The 17,840-nt window shown below is 51.4% G+C and overlaps 1 protein-coding gene across 2 annotated transcripts in view; it reads right to left on the bottom strand.

The window, feature by feature from the left end:
* Positions 1-17,840, bottom strand: part of Ttc7a (tetratricopeptide repeat domain 7A) — a 98,617-nt gene that overhangs the window by 62,736 nt on the left and 18,041 nt on the right. For both annotated transcript variants that reach the window (XM_029531633.1, XM_021217720.2), the window contains 2 exons: positions 11,863-11,993; positions 10,058-10,173 (listed from right to left, as the gene is read on the bottom strand). In XM_029531633.1, the coding sequence (XP_029387493.1) occupies positions 10,058-10,173; positions 11,863-11,993 (247 nt within the window). The remainder of the gene's footprint in view (positions 1-10,057; positions 10,174-11,862; positions 11,994-17,840) is intronic.

The following is a 17,840-nucleotide window of genomic DNA, read 5'->3' as shown; positions in this document are numbered from 1 at the left end:
AAGAAATGCAAGTTCTATGCCCCCACCCCTCAACAAAACTCAGGAGCCATTATCAAAGAGGAGACAGAAAGATTCATAAGAGCCAGAGGCCAGGGAGGACCAGACCGAAGCAGTATTTTCTGGATTGACAGGACTTCTATAGCTCATGATCTCATAGCATCTGTGGTTGCATGAACAAAATGAAGCCCGACCATACTCTAGCACGGATGGAGGAGAAGCCCATGGGCCCCCACCCCTAACGGAGGGGTTATTGACAGGTGATGGCTTCTGGGAAAGGAAGAGTTGGTTTTCTTTAAGGGTGTGGCTACTGGTTTGACCAGTGGATGCCAGCGGATGGCCCCACACCCAGGAGCATATGTTAAATTCAAACTGAATGCAGTGGATTGTAAGAGAAAGAAAAAAAAAAAGGGCACGAGGTGGGGAGAGGGTTAGGGAGGAGGGTGGACACTGTGTCCCACAGGCTGAGGCAGGCTGGTCCCTGGGCCTGCCTAGAGCTCTGTGGCTCTGAAGAGGCAGGCCACTCCTGGGGCCATGGGTGATTTTCCACTCTACGGGAGACCTGGCAGCCTGTTCCTTGGCAGCCTGGCCCGGGCTGCTACCAGGAGGCAGGAGCCAACAGTACCTAATGTCTCTTCTTTCCCAGCCACAGGAGGGACCGTCCTCTCTGTCACTGCCGAAGAGGCTTCACATGCCAGGACCAGCAGACAGGCCGCTCCCGGACGCTGTGGAAGGGGGCTGACACCTAGGCACTGACCACTCCCAGGACACACAGGATTGAGTGCTGCATTCAAACACAGCCCTACATCCTAAAGGGCTGCTAGCTTTTAAAATAATTTTCAGATCTGTAAGAGATTCTGGCATCTGAACGGGCTCCTGAAAATTCTTTTGCAAAGTAAATCATCACCCTCAGGCATGTTTTGAGTAAATCCTAATTTATATTGACTGTTTTAAAAGAAACAATCCATACAAGAGGTTCCAGTGGCCAGGGCCACACAGGGGATCTGGGATCCTAGCCCGGGTTGCCTGGCTCTCCCGTGCTGAGAAGGCCCCCTGCCTCAGCTTGCCCCTCTAGGTGAGTAGTTCCCAGATGGCCACAGCCTGAGCAAACCTGCAGCTGCCTGTGCCAGGTGGAGCTGGGGTTTTCCCTGGCGGCCCTTTCTGGCTGCCCAGTGAGAAGCCAGCTTGAAAGATCTCTTTGTTCTGGTCTCTCCTGCTGACCTTTGTGAGCCAAGCTGCCCACTTTTAACAGTATCCAAACAGAGCCTCAAACAAACCCTGGCCCAGAAACAGGCTGCATGAGGAGAAGCCAGGAAGCCGGTTATTCCAACTAAAGTCAAGTCCAACTGGCCAAGAGGCGGGGTGGTGGGGGTGTTAGCAGCTCAGCTAGCATAGGACTCCAGGAGGAAGGTGGGATGCAGTAGGACGGCAGTCCCCCCTACCCCCACAGCCAGCGGTGCGGCCCCCCAACCCACTCCCACAGCCAGCAGTGCAGCACATTTTCCAAAGTCCTTGACAGTTTTCAGCCTTCAAAATTTCTCATAAGGCTCCATTACCCGAGTTCAAGCAGAACTCCTGATACCCATAATGCTCTTAAGAAATGACTATCGTGAGCTGGTGATAGTGGCTCACACCTCTAATCCCAGCACTCGGGAGGCAGAGACAAGCAGATCCCTGAGTTCAAGGCCAGCCTGGTCTACATCCAGGACAGCCAGGGCGCTCTCTCCTCTCTCTCTCTCTCTCTCTCTCTCTCTCTCTCTCTCTCTCTCTCTCTCTCCCCTTTGTGGGATAGGCTACAGCTTTGTGATAGAGCACTTGCCAAGTGTGTAGGGGGTCCTGTAATCCCTCCCAACACCAGCAAATATACCTAACTACGTAAAATCCTCGCACCCCAACCCCTTCTAATAGAAAACGTAAGCCTGGAAAATGCCTGTCTTTCTGGGCATCCCCTGCCCAAGGCCAATGGCCGACAGACACCCAGCCCTTTCAACTCTGAGTCCCTGGAGAAAGACAGCGGTGGTCTTCTCACCTAAGCTCACACTTCCCTCTACTGGCTCAGTTCGCCATGCCATTACAAAATGCCGTCTGCACGCTCAGTACCTGGTCAGCTGCACTGTCTGTCACTGGCAGTCATTGTGAAGCAAACGAGAGAGGTTGAGTGCCTGCCTGCCTGTCGCACCCACGGCCACATAACAGACATCTGCATCCTGCTGTTCGCACCATTTCCTGGGAACCCGTCAAAAACAAGTGTTTTGCACTCAGTAGGTGCTTAATGGGGAGAGCATGATTTGAAATAAAATGATATATTAGTAAGAACTGGTCACTGAGAGGGTACTGGTGCATACAACTCTAATTAGAAGTCCCCGTTTGAGGGCTGGCACGGTCCATGAAGGATCTCTGGTCAAGTACCCAGGATAGTGTGGCCACTGGAGGACAAGGTCAGGTGAAGTTCAGCCGTTAGCCAGCTGCTCATTTTCACCACAGACCCAAATCACCTGCCTCAAAACCAAAATTTCCACCCTGACAGTCAAGCTGAGCATGAAAGACAGAAGATGTCAGACAGAGTTCACACATCTAGGGAAGGCTCAGGAAGTGGGCACAACAACAAATACAGGCCGTGCCCTGAGAGAGGTCTTCCTGTCCCCCCGCCCCCCAAAGCAGACAGAGAAAGCTGGGAGACAACACAAGCTTTGCTGGTGAGCCTTCCAGGTCTCTGAACCCAATGAGAACAATCTTGTACCCCTCCCCCAGGCCTGCAGACACACACATGGCCGCTAAAAACAAGACATCACCGCCGATAATCTAAAGTGACACTTTGCCTTCGGAGTTCACTCCCGGCAGACAAGTTAGGGCAACTTGGGAGAAGATTTTTTGATTGATTGATCCATTGACTACAGGACTAAAGGAGCCACTTAGGCAGGGGGAGCAGGAGGCGACCCCCTTGGAAAGCACTCATTCCTCTTGTTTGTGGTGCAGTGTGAAGTACCTGTTGCATGACCAAACACACAGACCACCTGGCTCAAATGCACCCCGACCTGAGCAGAAAATGGGTTCTGCCAGCTCTAGGCAGAGGGAAGGGGAACAACAACCCGGAGAAGAAACCGTCCCCGTGCCTGTGATGTGTGATGGCTTTTGGAGCAGAGCCACTTGCTCGCTCCTGCTGTTCCTGTTTTTGGCAGGTGCCTGTGGGAGGGCTCTCAAACCTGCTGTGGTCAGAGACTGGGCTGCCAGCGTCCCCAGCTCAGGTCGTGAGTACCCCGCCTCCCAGTCCTCTGCCTAACCCCTGGAGCTGCTCCCTGCAGGCCCGAGCTCCTTCCCGGGGCTCTTCTACAGGCGTGGCTCTGGGTCCAGCTGGCTACCAAAGCCCTTCTCCAGCACTCAGGAAGTCCGGTGCCCCCTCCCGGAGGCTCAGGTACTAAAGAACTGCCTGGGGCCAGACTCCAATTGGAATCCATGACTGCCCTCTGGTGGCTCAGAGGGGAAGTGAAGGCTGCAGGCTTTCTGGGCCCCCTCCTGTTCACAGGGTGCCTTTTCTGCTCAGGCTTTCTAATTGAGCTTTATTCGTTGGTTAGGAACCACTATTACCGTAACACAAAAGGCAGGACCATCTGGAGGGAATTAGCTGCTAAATCAACAGGGCAAGGTCCCTGGAAAAAGTGAATGTCACTCAGACATGTGAGTAACGGGGCACCAGACTTGGCCCACATGAAAGGGGCGGTTTCTGGGAGATCAGAATATGAGAGAAGCTGTGGGGATCAAGTGAATGCCACCTCTTGTGCACCGGGACAAGACCTGACTAAGCAGGGGACAGCAAAGGCAGAGGGGGGGGGGTAGGTTAAACCAATAGGGGCTGCTTGGTTTGGCCCCACCCCATTCTCAGCAGAGGCTCCACCCCCGAACTCAAGCTCCACCCCCAGGACTCCTAAAGGAACGTTGTTCTACACAGCAGCACCTCCCGGCTCCAAGCCCACACCCTTCAGCCACCTCTGGAATCCACCCCATCCCAGGCAGCAGCCCACTCCTTTGCTGCCTCTCTGGCCCCGCCTGAACCTGTTCACAGGTCCAGCCATAGAGCAAGGGTGCACAGGGGGTCCTGGGGCTCTTAGGGAGTGAGCTGCTGGACGATGTCTGGGCTGGTGTGGAAAGCTCCCACAGCCTGAGGGGCGTTCTCTTACTCTCCCAGAGACTCCGAGAACTGGTGTTCAGGTCCATAACCAGCGCAGCTTCCTCTCCACCCTAGAACATCTTCCCTTTAGGCTAAGACGATGGGTCTCCACTGGAGGCTGCCTGCTTCCCACCTCAGTCTCCACCCACGCCCGTGGATGTACATTTGGCTGTCATTCTTGGCGGGGTGCTTCTGGCACCTAGTGGTTAAAGGCCAGAGATGGTGACGAAACCTACCATGGCCAAGAGAGTCCCCAAACCAAAAGTTTTAAAAGAAACTTTGGGCTAAGGAGACTAACACATTTGTTTAAGAACACTATTAGAGCCTGTGATTCCCCAAGGAGCACACAACTTTGGCCAAAGGACAATAAGGTATAATTACTCAGGTCACTAACGCAGACCAGTTGTGGGCAGGGAATGCAGGGTTGGGATTACGTAGTGTGCAAAACGTTAGGTGGAGGGAGGGCTGGGATGGGCTCAGGTACACGTCAGCTTCCAAGGCTCTGCATGCTTTCTAATGGCCCCTGACTTCAGACAAATTCTTTCTTCCTCTTCCCCTTAGTAAAACGAGGGCTGTATCTATCTGCTCCTCCTTCACAGAATCGCACAGAAGGCAACACCCTCCCTCTGCCTGTATCGCAGAGTTAACAGCAGCTGCTAGTGTGAGTGCGAGAAACGATTTGTAGCCCAGGTGGGTCCCGAGCACCGCAGATTCTGCTCTAAGGAAGTCTGTAAATTCAGAAGCCAGGGCTGGTTTGCACAGGGCCACAGGGAACTGACAGAGGCGGAGTGACTGCCACGAGTCCTGGGGACTTCTCCTCACTTCCAGGCTGTTTCCTTGACAAGAAATGACGGTGACTTTCCATTCCTCTTTATGAGCCGTGGCTAGGGTGGAGCCAGTCTCTTGGCTTCTGGGAATGAACTGTGTGCTTCAGGGTGCAAAAGGGTTGAAGGGAGGAGAGCCAGCCCAGTCACCCAGAACAGAAACGTATCAGAGCTGACCCACCCTTTCGGAGGATGTGCAGACTAGTTAACGCCTCTTCCCGCTGGGGGTACCCTGTATGTACACACTCACATACATTCTCTTGCTTGAGTATGTGGAATGCAGTCGGGAGCAAACAGGAGGGAGGATCTAGAGCCAGAGCCACCCTCGGAGCATGTGACTGAGTCACAGGAAGGAACCAAGTTAATGCCCTGAAGATCCGTTCACAGGCGCTGGATACCAAACCAGGGCACAGTCTTTTCCACACCCCTTGGGTGGCCAGGCTGCCTTTCCATACCCCAAACCTCACAGAGGGGTGGGGACGAAGGGCACGCACACCCAGACCAGAGGCTTGGTGGGTGGGGTTCAAGTTCCTGCCCCTCAGGAGTGAAGTGGGGTCACAGGACCTTCTTCAGAGGCGTGTCTACAAAGCACATGGTCCGGTCTGGCACTCAACAGATCCTGATAACCAGCTGCTCTCTCTCCTTCCCTCCTGGCTGTCCTTCACGCTTTAACTTCTATACTTGCAGAGTGGAGGTGAGGGAAGGGGAGTGGGAGAGAGGAGAGGGCATCATGGTGTGTGTGTGGTGTGGGGGCGGTAACAGCACCACCTCCCCCGAAAAATTTAAGTCCATTCATTCCCTGTCACTGTCCCCTCACAGTCCCTGGATGTGACAAAAAGTAGAGCCAGAGAGTAAAGGAACTCACTGGGGTCGCAGAACTGGCCTTTGACTCCAGTCCCTTCGTGACTGCCTTTCCTTATCAGGAGCCACAGCGTCCACCAAGCGTGAGCAGGCTCTGGGAAGCCGGCCCTAAGCCCCAGGCACCTGGAGGGCTGGGTGAGCCATAGGAACAGAGAGGCTGTGAGCAGTGCAGTCGTACCAGTAAGAGTGCCAGGGCCGCAGTGGCACACACCTGTAATGCCAGCACTCAGAACGTGCAGATGGAAAGATCGGGAGTTCAAGACCATCCTCAGCTGCGTAGAGTTCAAAAAGGAATGGCAGCTCCAAGTACCACCACGCAGATAGACCCACAGGCGTGATCTTGGCTCCAGCCAGGACAAGCTACTTCTGGTTTCTGTGCCTGCCTCCGTTTCCCATCAGAGAGGTAGGGAGGCTACGTAAGGCCTACCTCAGAGACCTGCTGGAACACTGAAATATGCAAGCAAAGCACTTCACAAATGCCTGCTGGGACTCCAGCATGACCTTAAGCGACACCACTTGTGTCTTAGTCAGGGTTTCTATTCCTGCACAAACATCATGACCAAGAAGCAAGTTGGGGAGGAAAGGGTTTATTCCGCTTACATTTCCANACTGCTGTAGATCACCCAAGGATGCAGGACTGGAACTCAAACAGGTCAGAAAGCAGGAGCTGATGCAGAGACCATGGAGGGATGTTCTTTACTGACTTGTCTCCACTGGCTTGCTCAGCCTGCTCTCTTATAGAACCCAAGACTACCAGCCCAGAGATGGCACCACCCACAAGGGGCCCTCCCCCTTGGTCACTAATTGAGAAAATGCCTTACAGCTGGATCTCATGGAGGCATTTCCCCAACTGAAGCTCCTTTCTCTGTGATAACTCCAGCTGTGTCAAGTTGACACAAAATTAGCCAGTACAACTTGTTCTAAGGACTGTGTACTAAATGAATGGCTGGAGAGAGAGCCGTCATTAGAACTGTCCCTGCCCACAGACCTCATTGCACAGGGATCCATAGAGAAAACCCTCCCTTTCGTCTGTGTCCTGCTAACTGTCCTGTTGACTCCTAAGCGCTACATAAAGTACAGATGGGAATAAAGTTGGGTGCAGTGGTACACCCCTTTAATCCCAGCACTCAGAGGCAGAGGCAGGAGGATCTCTTTGAGTTTGAGGCCAGCCTGGTCTACATAGGGAGTTCGAGGACAGCCTGGGCTACAGAGTGAGGCTCTGTCTTGAAAACCCTCCACCACCTCAAAAGATAAATAATAAAATAAATAAATAAATAAATACTGGTTCTCTTTAAGTAATCTCCAATTACTCATATCTGCAGAAAGACAATTTGTGAATGAATGAATGAATGAATGAGTGTGGCTGTTCTAATGACAGCTTTATTTATAGACACGGGCTGTAGCCAATCTGCTGTAGAGGTTCACACTGGGCTTCCTTCATAAGGGGCCGACAGCCTTAAACAAATGACCCCTGACCTGCCCTCAAGGCTCCAAGGCAGGGAACTGCCAGAGGTGGGGTGGACGTGGGAGGAATGTTAGCATCTGAGACATAGGAAGGCCAGGACAATGGTGGGCCCAAGGTACAGTCTCTAGGCAGTAAAAAAAGGAACCAGATTTCTACACCACTGTCTCTGAAACTGATGACCAGCAACTGAAGGACTAATAATAATAATAAATAATAATAGTAACAACAACAACAACAGATGTGGAGGAGGGTTGGTACAGCTGGGCTGCTCAGTATCTGTGTGCTCTGGGGCCCCTCCATAGCTACAGGTGGTCTGGGGACAGCCCCACCCTTAGCAGAGAGCTGCCTGGGCTTTCTGGGCCTTCAGATCCGCATGTCTGTGTCAAATGGGGACCCCCAACACTCCTGGCCTTGTACTTAAGAGACTAAAATAAGAAAAATTAAAGCTACAGAACTTTTATCCAGGCTAGCAGCCCTTCCAACCATGAACTGCATTAAAAAAAAAAAATACTAAAGGGGCTGGAGAGAGAGCTCTTCTAGAGGTCCTGAGTTCAAATCCCAGCAACCACATGGTGGCTCACAACCATCTATAATGAGATCTGACGCCCTCTTCTGGTGTGTCTGAAGACAGCTACAGTGTACGTATATATGATAAATAAATAAATCTTTAAAAATAAAATACTAAAAGTAGCTGACAGTGCTCCTGGCTTTGATGTTCCAAGCAGTCGTGGCAGCCGCATCCTGGCAGGTACTCGTTTATGGTTAAATACCCACCGTGCTGCAAGGCAGACATGGTCCCGGTGCTGCCTGCTAGCTCACAAGTGGAGTCACAGACTTAGAGAGGGGACATGCTCCTGACCACTCAAGCTCTGGCAGCAGACTGTGCTCCGGCTCTGAGAGTGCTGGTTTCCATGGAGGGATTACATAGGCAAGGCTGGTCAAAGCCAGCGATCACTGCTGACCAACTTAACCTTCAGCCCCTCACTGGCTCTTCAGAGGGAAACCTGTGGCCCCTGCCCAGAACATTACCAGGGGTGTTTTGGAGTCTCTTGTCTGTGTTCTTCAATGCATACACGTATTGACTTATTTTCCCCTTTCTAGAAAACCAACAAAATCCTATTCTACAGTACACACTGCTTGTAGCCGTGAGCCTCCCACAGTCCTGGCTGCCTTCCTTTCTCACAAAGTTGTCCACTGTTGGTGGGGAAGGGAATGTGGGTGAGTCCATGACTCCTGAAGTGCACCCAGGGCTGGATGGACACAGACACACAATAACCTGTGGTCTGCAGCTGAAAGAAGGCTTTAGCTGGGCCCTGGGTAGAGAGAGACTCACAGGAATCAGAGAAGGCTGATCTCTGGGAGAGGGTTCTGGCCAAATAAAGCTAAGGAAATAATGAGTAGAAAGACAGACAGACTCGAGACAGGAGGCCAAACAGAGCACGTGGTAGACCTTTGGGAGGAAGCAAAGAGCTGTAAAGTTCTCTAGGCCTTATTTGATCTGGATATGTGGGTGCTCCGAGTGCCCTGGGCCTCCAGCACAGCCGACTCCTGCAGTGTTTCTATCCAAGAGCAGCCCTGTTGAACCAAACATCCCTTTCAGGATGTGGGATGCTCTGAACTCTGTCCTTGTTGCCTAAAATAAAGGGAAGTGGAGTCCTTTCTCACATTCCGGAGCATGGCTGGGTGGGGCCCTCCCCGGTGGCAGAAGTAGCTGAGATGGAGGCAGGCAAGCATGTTGCCTGGGCCTCGAGGAGACCTATGGCAGTCTGTCTGTCTGTCTCCCCTCCCACTCCATGTTGGAGGTGCTGAGAGGGGGATATTACAGGAATTCCTGAGCAGTATAAAAAGTTCCCCAAGTGGAAATGGCTTACCTCCTCACACTCCCCACACCTGGCAGGGCCTCGGGAGAGAAAGCACGGCCCTCGGGAGCCAATCCACATTCTGTGGCCCATGAGCAAATAAATCCCCAAGCTCTCCAAACCTGTTTCCCCTGCTTGTGAAATAGCAAGGAGGGCCATGCCTGCCTCTCAGCATTGTGGATACCGACCGTGAGCGAGCACCTACCCTCATGCTGGTGCCCCACTCAGAACATCCAGCAGTACCGGGTCTGGACTTTTGGGGCTACGGGTGGAGGTGGTTCCCTGGGATGGCATGGAGCCTCCAGGCCCTGCTAAGTGTATCTCCTCTGCTGGATCGCTCTGTGGAAGCTGGAAGACTAGGAAATGAGCTGCTCCTAGGCCTGTGCGCTGCTCTAGCAAATCACTGAGCCTGAGAGTAGGGTGTGGAAGCTGTGGCTTGCAGCCAAGTGGGTGACCTGGCAGCAGCTGTTTGTAAGTGGCATCTAGAGTGATTGACGGATAGTCTACGGTTCTGGTCTATTGTTAGCATCAAGACTAAACTAAACTGTACGGCATCAGCATCGGCATAGATATGGTCAGCTCTGACAGCAGAGGTAGAGAAAATGCAGTTATTTGGTATTTTCTAGCTAAACAGAAGCCACACACAGGAATTATCTACTCAAACACAGGTTAAATAAGAAGAATGAAGTGACATTTTACAGAACATATCACACCAAAAACAATGCAGGGGCTTTAGAGGTCTCCCACAACTTGGTTCTCTGAACACCCTGTCGGACAAGGCCTGAGCCAAGCCAGCCATGTGCAGTCCTCAGGAGAGCCCACGCACGCGTGCACACACACACACACACACACACACTCGGTCTTGCTGGCCACGGCAGCCACCTACCCCTTTTTCAGGTTCTTCACATATGCGCTCTGGAGGGCAGCCTCCAAGAAGTAGGACAGCTCATAGTCAGCAGAGAGGCCGCCTTTCAGGTGTCTTGATGTGCTGTTGTTTGAAGTCTGAGAAGGGAAGAGTAAGGGATAGAGGTCACCGAAGAGGTCAGAAGTCCTGCTTGGACAGCGGGTACTCCTGACACTTGAATGGCATGTGGCTTGAAGGAGACTTCTATGAAAGAGATAAATGTGAAGAGCTCCTGACATAGCTGCCTGTTGATGACCCAAATGACCTTTGTGAGGGTCAACTCAACCAGATCTCTAAGCAGCCTCTGCCAGAGAAAGGGTCGTGAGTCCTGACCACAGCCTCTCCTTCTCTCTTCTTGATATCCAACCAAGCCGAGAGGCTCCAGGGTGGTGGCTCTCCAAAAGCAGTAACGTGGCCCACAGAGAGCGCCTATCTTGTTGCTCCAGTTTGGGATGTGAGCATCTGATGTCCAGAGGTGCAGAACAGCGATGCTGCCACCATCACACAATACTAGGGTGGCCCTCACAGCAAAGAAGATCCCAGACTTTCCCGGTCCAAAGTCCCTTGATTAAGGACATGTCCGGCCCAAGGTGGACTGCACATCAACCAGATATCTACAAAGCAGGAGTTTTGCTTGTGCACCACAAGGATACGCACAAGTATTAGAAATTATTTATGCCTGACATTCCTGCCAGCGCTACCCATTGACAGCATGAACTTGATCAGATGGTTGGGGGGGGGGGAAATGTAACTTCTCTCTAAGCTTAACCTTGTTCATCTGAAAAACGGGAATAATAACAGCATCTACTTTTTATCTGGCAGTGAGAGGGTTAAGTGACAGACCACAGTGCTGTCCTCATGCCCTCAATACAGAGAGGAGCTGAGATTCCCCCCACAAAGCTCAAGGGACTGATGCCACCCCACAACCCCACATACAGTTAGGACAGGCCCACTATGGAAAGGTGAGAATTGTGGGGCTACCTCTGTGTCCACCTCGGAAAGACTTGGAGAATGGACATAGCCCATCTTACCTGGAAGTGCAGCAGAGCTCTCCTGAGGTGCCAGAAAGCAGTGAAGGATGGTGTATGGCAAGAGTCAGCCTGACCCTATATGGTCCTTAGAGAGGCCAGTAGTTTGATCTCTCTAAACCTCATTTACTACACAGGGCTGCATGCGACACCTCTGTCCCAGGGCTGGTGTCAGGAGTGATCAAGTATAAACAGGGCTGTGACATCTGGCCCTGAAAGCCCAGCTCACCATGGGATTGCTGCTCCCTCACAGGTGACATGGACTCATTTGTTTATTAAAAGCCTCCTCTTGGGCTGACAAGATGGTTCAGCAGGTAAGAGCACTGACTGCTCTTCCAAAAGTCCTGAGTTCAAATCCCAGCAACCACACGGTGGCTCACAACCATCTGTAATAAGATCTGATGGCCTCTTCTGGTGTGCTTGAAGACAGCTACAGTGTACTTATGTATAATAATAAATAAATCTTTGGGCAGGAGCGAGCAGAGGTCCTAAATTCAATTCCCAGCAACCACATGGAGGCCCACAACCATCTACATCTGTACAGCTACAGTGTACTCATGTGCATAAAATAAATAAAAAAATCTTTAAAAGCCTTCTCTTGTGGTAAGGAGTCCCTACCAGAACCAGTGCACCATAATGAGTTTTCTAACTAAAGAAGTGGAGTGCCAGGAGAGGAGGCATCTTCTAATCTCCAGGAGGACAAAGAATGTGCTCACGAGAGAGCAGTTTGCTTGCATAGCACCCCTATGCCCAGCTCACCTTCTCCAGCTCCTGCAGGAACACCTGGGCCACCCAAGAGGCCCTCTCAAAACAGGCGACCACTTCCTCCTCCCGCTCAGTCAGGCGGATGTGGGAGGCGACGGAGCTGGGCAGGCGTTCCAGGGAGAGGCCTGCCGGAGAAACACGAGAGCCTCAGACCTGTCCGGCTTGGGCCTGGACTCCAGGCCCTTCCCGAGGACACAGGGTAGGTGCATCTGAGGGAACACACGGTATGAAGCAGGGCCTAGGTCCGTGGAGGGGAGGGAAAAGCTGAAGCAACAGTGGTGTTAGCCGGAGCCAGGACCAAGCCATGACCCAAGAAAGGCACTGGGGCCCCACGTGGTGAGTCCCACAGTGCCACCTCTGCCCATCCTTGCAGAACAGGATCAGTCCTGTGGATTGTCCCTCTCCTGGGAGTGTCTGTGTTGACAAGCTATCTGCTTGCAGTGTACACCTGCTGCTCTGGTGCCTACCTTTCAGCACAGCACCCCACTTTCCCACTGATCACCCCTCCATGGTATCAGAATGAGGACATGGTCACAGGTAGGAACATGGCCCGGTATGAGCCCATAGGAATTGGTCTCACAATTACTACTTAGTTCAGTGGCATTGTTAAGTGGTGGCCAGTGGTTCACCTGGAAACTCTAGAGGGAAATCTGCCTTAGAGCATGTCTAGGGCTGGAGAGGCGGCTCCGCAGTTAAGAGCACTGGTTGCTCTTCCAGAGGCTAAGGTTCTATTCCGAACACCACGTAGTGTCTCCCAACCCTCTTTAACTTCACTCCAGTCCTGGGTGACAGATACCTCGGTGGGCACCGGGTATGCATGTGGTTCATAGACATACTCACAGGCACACCACTCATACACATAAAGTGATAAAGCTAAAAAAAATATTTAATGTTTAGCCAGACTTCATGATACATCCTTACAATCTTAGCACTCAAGAGGATGAGGCAGGAGGATCGTGAGTTGGAGACAACTTACTCAAGACAACTTACTAAGATCTCATCTCAAGAAAAACAAAACAAACAAAAGCAAAGCCAGCCAAACCAAAAATAATATCCACACAGAGTGAATATAAATGACACTACTGAATTGTATACATTTACATGATAAAATTTTATATCGTCATTTTCTTTACTACAGTTACGATGTTTTAAAAATAATAAGCAGATAGCTCCAAGGTCCAAACAAAAGTTAATAATCCAATCTGCAAAAGACAAGGAAAAGCATTGCTGGAGGTGAAGGAGAGAGAAAGTCCATGCAAACTAATGACCAGACTCCAAACTACAGTGTTGGGATGCTGGGATGCTGGGATGCTGGGATGCTGGGATGCTGGGATGCTGGGATGCTGCTTTCTCTGAAGCATTTGAAAGGTCCATGGATGACCCAGCACCCATTCACCCACCTACCTACATACATGCTGTTTCCTTCTTAATTTTCCTTTCTCCCTCCCCACTGTGTGTCTGTCTGTCTGTCTGTCTCCCCCCCCTCCCTCCTCCCTTCCTGGCCCTGGTTTGTCAAAGTCAGCCCATTGCTTGCAGCTAACACAGACCTAACTAGAGAATGCCAGCCCTGGGACAAGGTTTTCCCAGTGAGCAGAAGCAATGTGTCTCTCCCTTTGTGTCCCACATTACCGTGCACATAACGAACTATTTACAGAATGGATTAGGAACCGTCCTCTAAGCCTCACCAGCTAGCTGCTCCTCCACCACCCCCTCCCCCCCGCTCCTGGCTGCATCTCTCCCGTGGACGGCCACCATAGCCCAGTGTCCGTGGTCTTACTTCGCTCTACCCTCAACTGCACGCTGCTGCCGGGGAACCTTTCCAAAGTCCCCAGAGATCTTCCTGGCTACAGAGGAGGCCTAACTCGGGGTGCTTCACACCACACCTTCTGAGACCTATCTGGATCACCTCTCTAGCCTCTTATCTTACCCCACCTACTTTATCCATCCCAACTTCCTGCTCTCGGCTGCTGGAGATGTCATCCTAGCTTGCCTGAGCAGTCCTTCCCCTAGGCTCCCAATCACCTTCTGATGCCACCTCTTCTAGGAGGTCCTTTTGGGACAAATCTCACCCTGGTTACACTTCTCTCATACTCGGTTTCCTTTGGACCTCCCCAGTGGGTTGTAGGCTCCCACTAGCCCCGGCCTAATGGTATTCAACCGTCCCCCACCTGGCACAGAGTAGGTACCAGACAAGCACAGGCTGTCTGGGTGGAAAAAGAAGCCCAGTCATGGCTGACAGAGTACAAAGTGCTCTGCAAACACAAGGAAAGGAATTAGCATTATTTTTCTTGGCTAGATGTCAACACATCCGGATCCAGTGACCTTGCTTCCCTTGCCAGGCCGGAGTACGACCATGTCCGAAGGCTGGGCACCTCAGACGAGGGGAGGTGGGTGTAGAACGGGAAGGCCGTTGCTCAACACGCAGGCCCAGTCACCCAGGTCACTGAGTGTCAACATGGTGCCTGCCAAGGGACTCACTCTAAAGACCAGAAGGCTCCTCACTCTGGAGGACCAGGGAGGAGGAAGAAAGAAAGCAGGAAGCAGGTGCCATGAGCTCTTCCGTAGCTGGCCCAAGCCTCTTTCCCGGGTGTGGTGCTTGTCACCATGCAACAAGGTGTGACAAGAACAGAGCTGTTCAAGAAGACCAGCCCAGAAGACTAGCTGCAGGTGACATGGCTGATTCCAAGAGATACAGAGAGGATCTGCTCCAAGACAGCAGTCCTGTGGTCCCCAGAGACGTGCTATAGTGGACTCCCCTCTGCACACTTCTGGGTCAGGCCGCTGGCTCCAGACTTCCATGGTCTGGCTCCTGTAAGGGCGAACTGAGGACACAGCCCTGGGGTCTCCACCCTCCATGTGCTGTCCCTATTCCCTGCTCCCTGCCACCACCACCCCCACTCCCAGTCAAAGCTTGCCACCATGCCACCATGCGTTTCCAAGAATTGTAAGTCTCTAGTGTGCTCAAAGCAAAAACTACCTCTTCCCTGAGACTTTCTTTGATGTTTAGTGAAGACGGGCAAGTTGATAACAAATTGAGTACAACTACAAAAAAGGATTTTCTGGACTGGATAAACAGAGGTAGAAAGACCCACCCCAAATGTGGGCAGTCTGTTCTACGAGCTGTGGTTCCGGAACAGTATTCACTACTCTGTTTCCTGACAGGAAAGGTCCCAATGCCTTCGCCTGCCGTCATTTCTGCTCCAACCTTAAGCTGGAATGAACCCTGTCTTCCTTGAGTTGCCTTTATCAGGGATCTGTCTCGCGGGAAGCGACTCATCCCCCGCCCCTCGGTTAAGCTCCCTTCCCTCTGACTCAGCAGAGAATGGGAACTGAATTTCCTACTTTCTGTTTGGTTGTCTGTGTGGTTCTGTGATGAAACCCAGACTGGCACGTCCTAGGCGGAGTTCTACCAGTGTTCTAAATCTCCTGTGCACGCATCTCCTGTGCCCCACGTCTCCTGCGCCCCGTGTCTCCTGCGCATGCGTCTCCTTGCATGGCCACCATGCTATTTATGATTGATCTCCCCAGCCCAGTGACAGCTCAAAGCCTGTTTGTTGCTTAGAAAGAACATGCAAAGGAGCACACAGAAATGAGCAAAGTCAGGCATGCTGACTGTGGTGCCTGGCAGGGAGAGCGTCTGTCCTCCATTAAAAAAAAAAAAAAAAAAAAAAAGCCTCTTGAAGGACTCACTAACAAACTACAGCAGATTACTGAGGCCTTCGCCTCCACGGCCAGGCCTGTTTGCTAAGCTCCAGACCTTTGCCCCCCAAAAAAGGTAGGCTCTGAGGATAAGACCCAAGACTCTGGCATGAATCTGCAGAACACATACGTGCAGTCACACAATACATACATGCACGCAAACATAGACACACATGGATGAACACATGCAGATAATTCCTTAGAAGTTATAATATTCGGGGCTGGAAAGATAGTTCACAGGATTAGAGCACTGGCTGCTCTTCCAGAGGACCCAGGTTCAAATCCAAGCCCCCACATAGCAGCGATCACCTGTAATCCCCTGGGACTGGAGATACAGATGGCTGTGAGCCACTGTGTGGGTGCTGGAAACTGGACATGATCCTCTGGAAGAGCAGTTCCTGTTCTCTACCACTGAGTCATTCCTCTCTAGAGCCTGTAGGATAACGTCGGACATGCTTAAGACCGATAAGGTTCCCAGAGCCAGAAGTCCTTGGGTTTAACTGCAAAGGAGACATACTTCCTGACCACGATGTTTAGAGACCTACACCAACCCTGAGAGTTCTCCCCTTCTCCCGAGAGTCCTTCCGGACAAGTGGCCAAACAACAGCCCGGCCCCGGGTCCAAGCAAAGGGCTGCACCTCTGGGGCCCACTCCAAAGATTCCTGGCAGCTGTGGACCAACCCTGTGCTCTGGGCAAGAAACCAGTAACTCCCAGGAAGTGCCAGGCACTGCTTCCTGTGCCACACTGGCAGACTGGAACTTTCTGTGAAAACACACAAAACCAACAAGGAAAAGCCCCTTGCAAAACAACGCTGTATTTTTCAGGCCCTGCCCTGGGCTCAGCCCCACCGTGGTCCCAGCTCCCTCAGTGCAGGCTGACTCATCAACCACTGTAGCAGGCCGTCCAACAAGGCCCGCCCCTGAAGCTGTGGGTCCCAGATACACAAGTGGAGACAGGAGGCTTCCTTTGCTAAGAAATTCCCTTTCCCAGAAGGTAGCCGCCTCCACCCACCCACCACAGCACCTATGGTTAATCTTGTGTTTACCACGCACGGGCACCCTGCGTGGCTGGGAAAGACAGAAGGAAACACAGGTTAGGTTATTCTTTAACCTAAAGGTCTGGTGGGCAATGGCTGTCACAGATCACGCTCAAAAGCAGGCAACTGTGGGAACAGGAAAGGACGGAGAACGGCACAGCACGGCTGGTTAGCAGTGACATCACAAGTTCCCGGATCACATGGTCGGCTCTGTGAGCCGTCACAAGCGCTGAATTGAGGAGGTTTCTACATCCAGTCCCACAGTGCCGCTACTTTCAACAGCACTAAGGGGGAAATGGCCCAAGTACCCCTCGACAGAGGACTGTACACCATTAACAGTCAGACCAAAAAAAAACGATAAATACTATGCAATTCTAATTAAGTAAATTCAAATTCAGAGAGGAGGGGAAAAAAAAAAAGGATGGTCACCAGGGGGTAAGGGCACACAAAGAGGAAGTATTGTTTAATGAACAGAGTTTCCATTTTACAAAAAAAAAAAAAAAGAGTTCTAGAGACTGATTGCACAGCACTGTCTAGCCAACACTAAAATGCAGGCTTTACTTTTTCATCGTTCGTTTCTTTGAGCCAGAGTCTCTGTATTTCAAACTCCATCTTGCTAGACAGCTGAGGATGGCCTTGAGCCCCTGATCCTCTTGCCTCTACCACCCAAATTCTGGCATTACAAAAGTGTACCACCACGGTTGGTCCTTGGGGGGAAAATATATATAAATATATATTTGATATTGGGAATTAAACCTATGGTCTTGCTAAGAATGACTCTATCGCTAAATATACAAACGACTGTTTGTGTGTGTGTGTGTTTACATAATCTTTATATTGTCTTTTGGTCTCATGTAGCCCAGGCTAGCTTCAGGGATGACCATGAACTTCTGACCCTCCTGACTCCAATATCTAAGTGCTGGGATTACAAGCCTGTGCTACCATGCACCGTCTTCTGTGGTGCTGGGAGCAAGCCCAAGCCTTTGTATATACCAGACAAGCATTTTACCAACTGAGTTACATTCCCAGCCCTAATATTATTTTTTTTAAAGGTTTATTTATATTTCTGACATAATTTTCCTACAGGGTCTCTGTGATGACCAGATCTGTGGTTCTCCTGCTTCGGCCTCTGCAGCATCTGGGATTGCCGGTAAGCACCCCTGGACCTTGTGAGTCATTAGCCGTTTACAACAGGTGTCACAGCATAGTGTAGGGACTTATTTTCATTTTTCAAAA

The sequence above is a fragment of the Mus pahari genome, chromosome 18 (genome assembly GCF_900095145.1).
Source record: "Mus pahari chromosome 18, PAHARI_EIJ_v1.1, whole genome shotgun sequence".
In the NCBI taxonomy this organism is placed as follows: Eukaryota; Metazoa; Chordata; class Mammalia; order Rodentia; family Muridae; genus Mus; species Mus pahari.
This window is presented reverse-complemented; position numbering and strand designations above follow the sequence as displayed.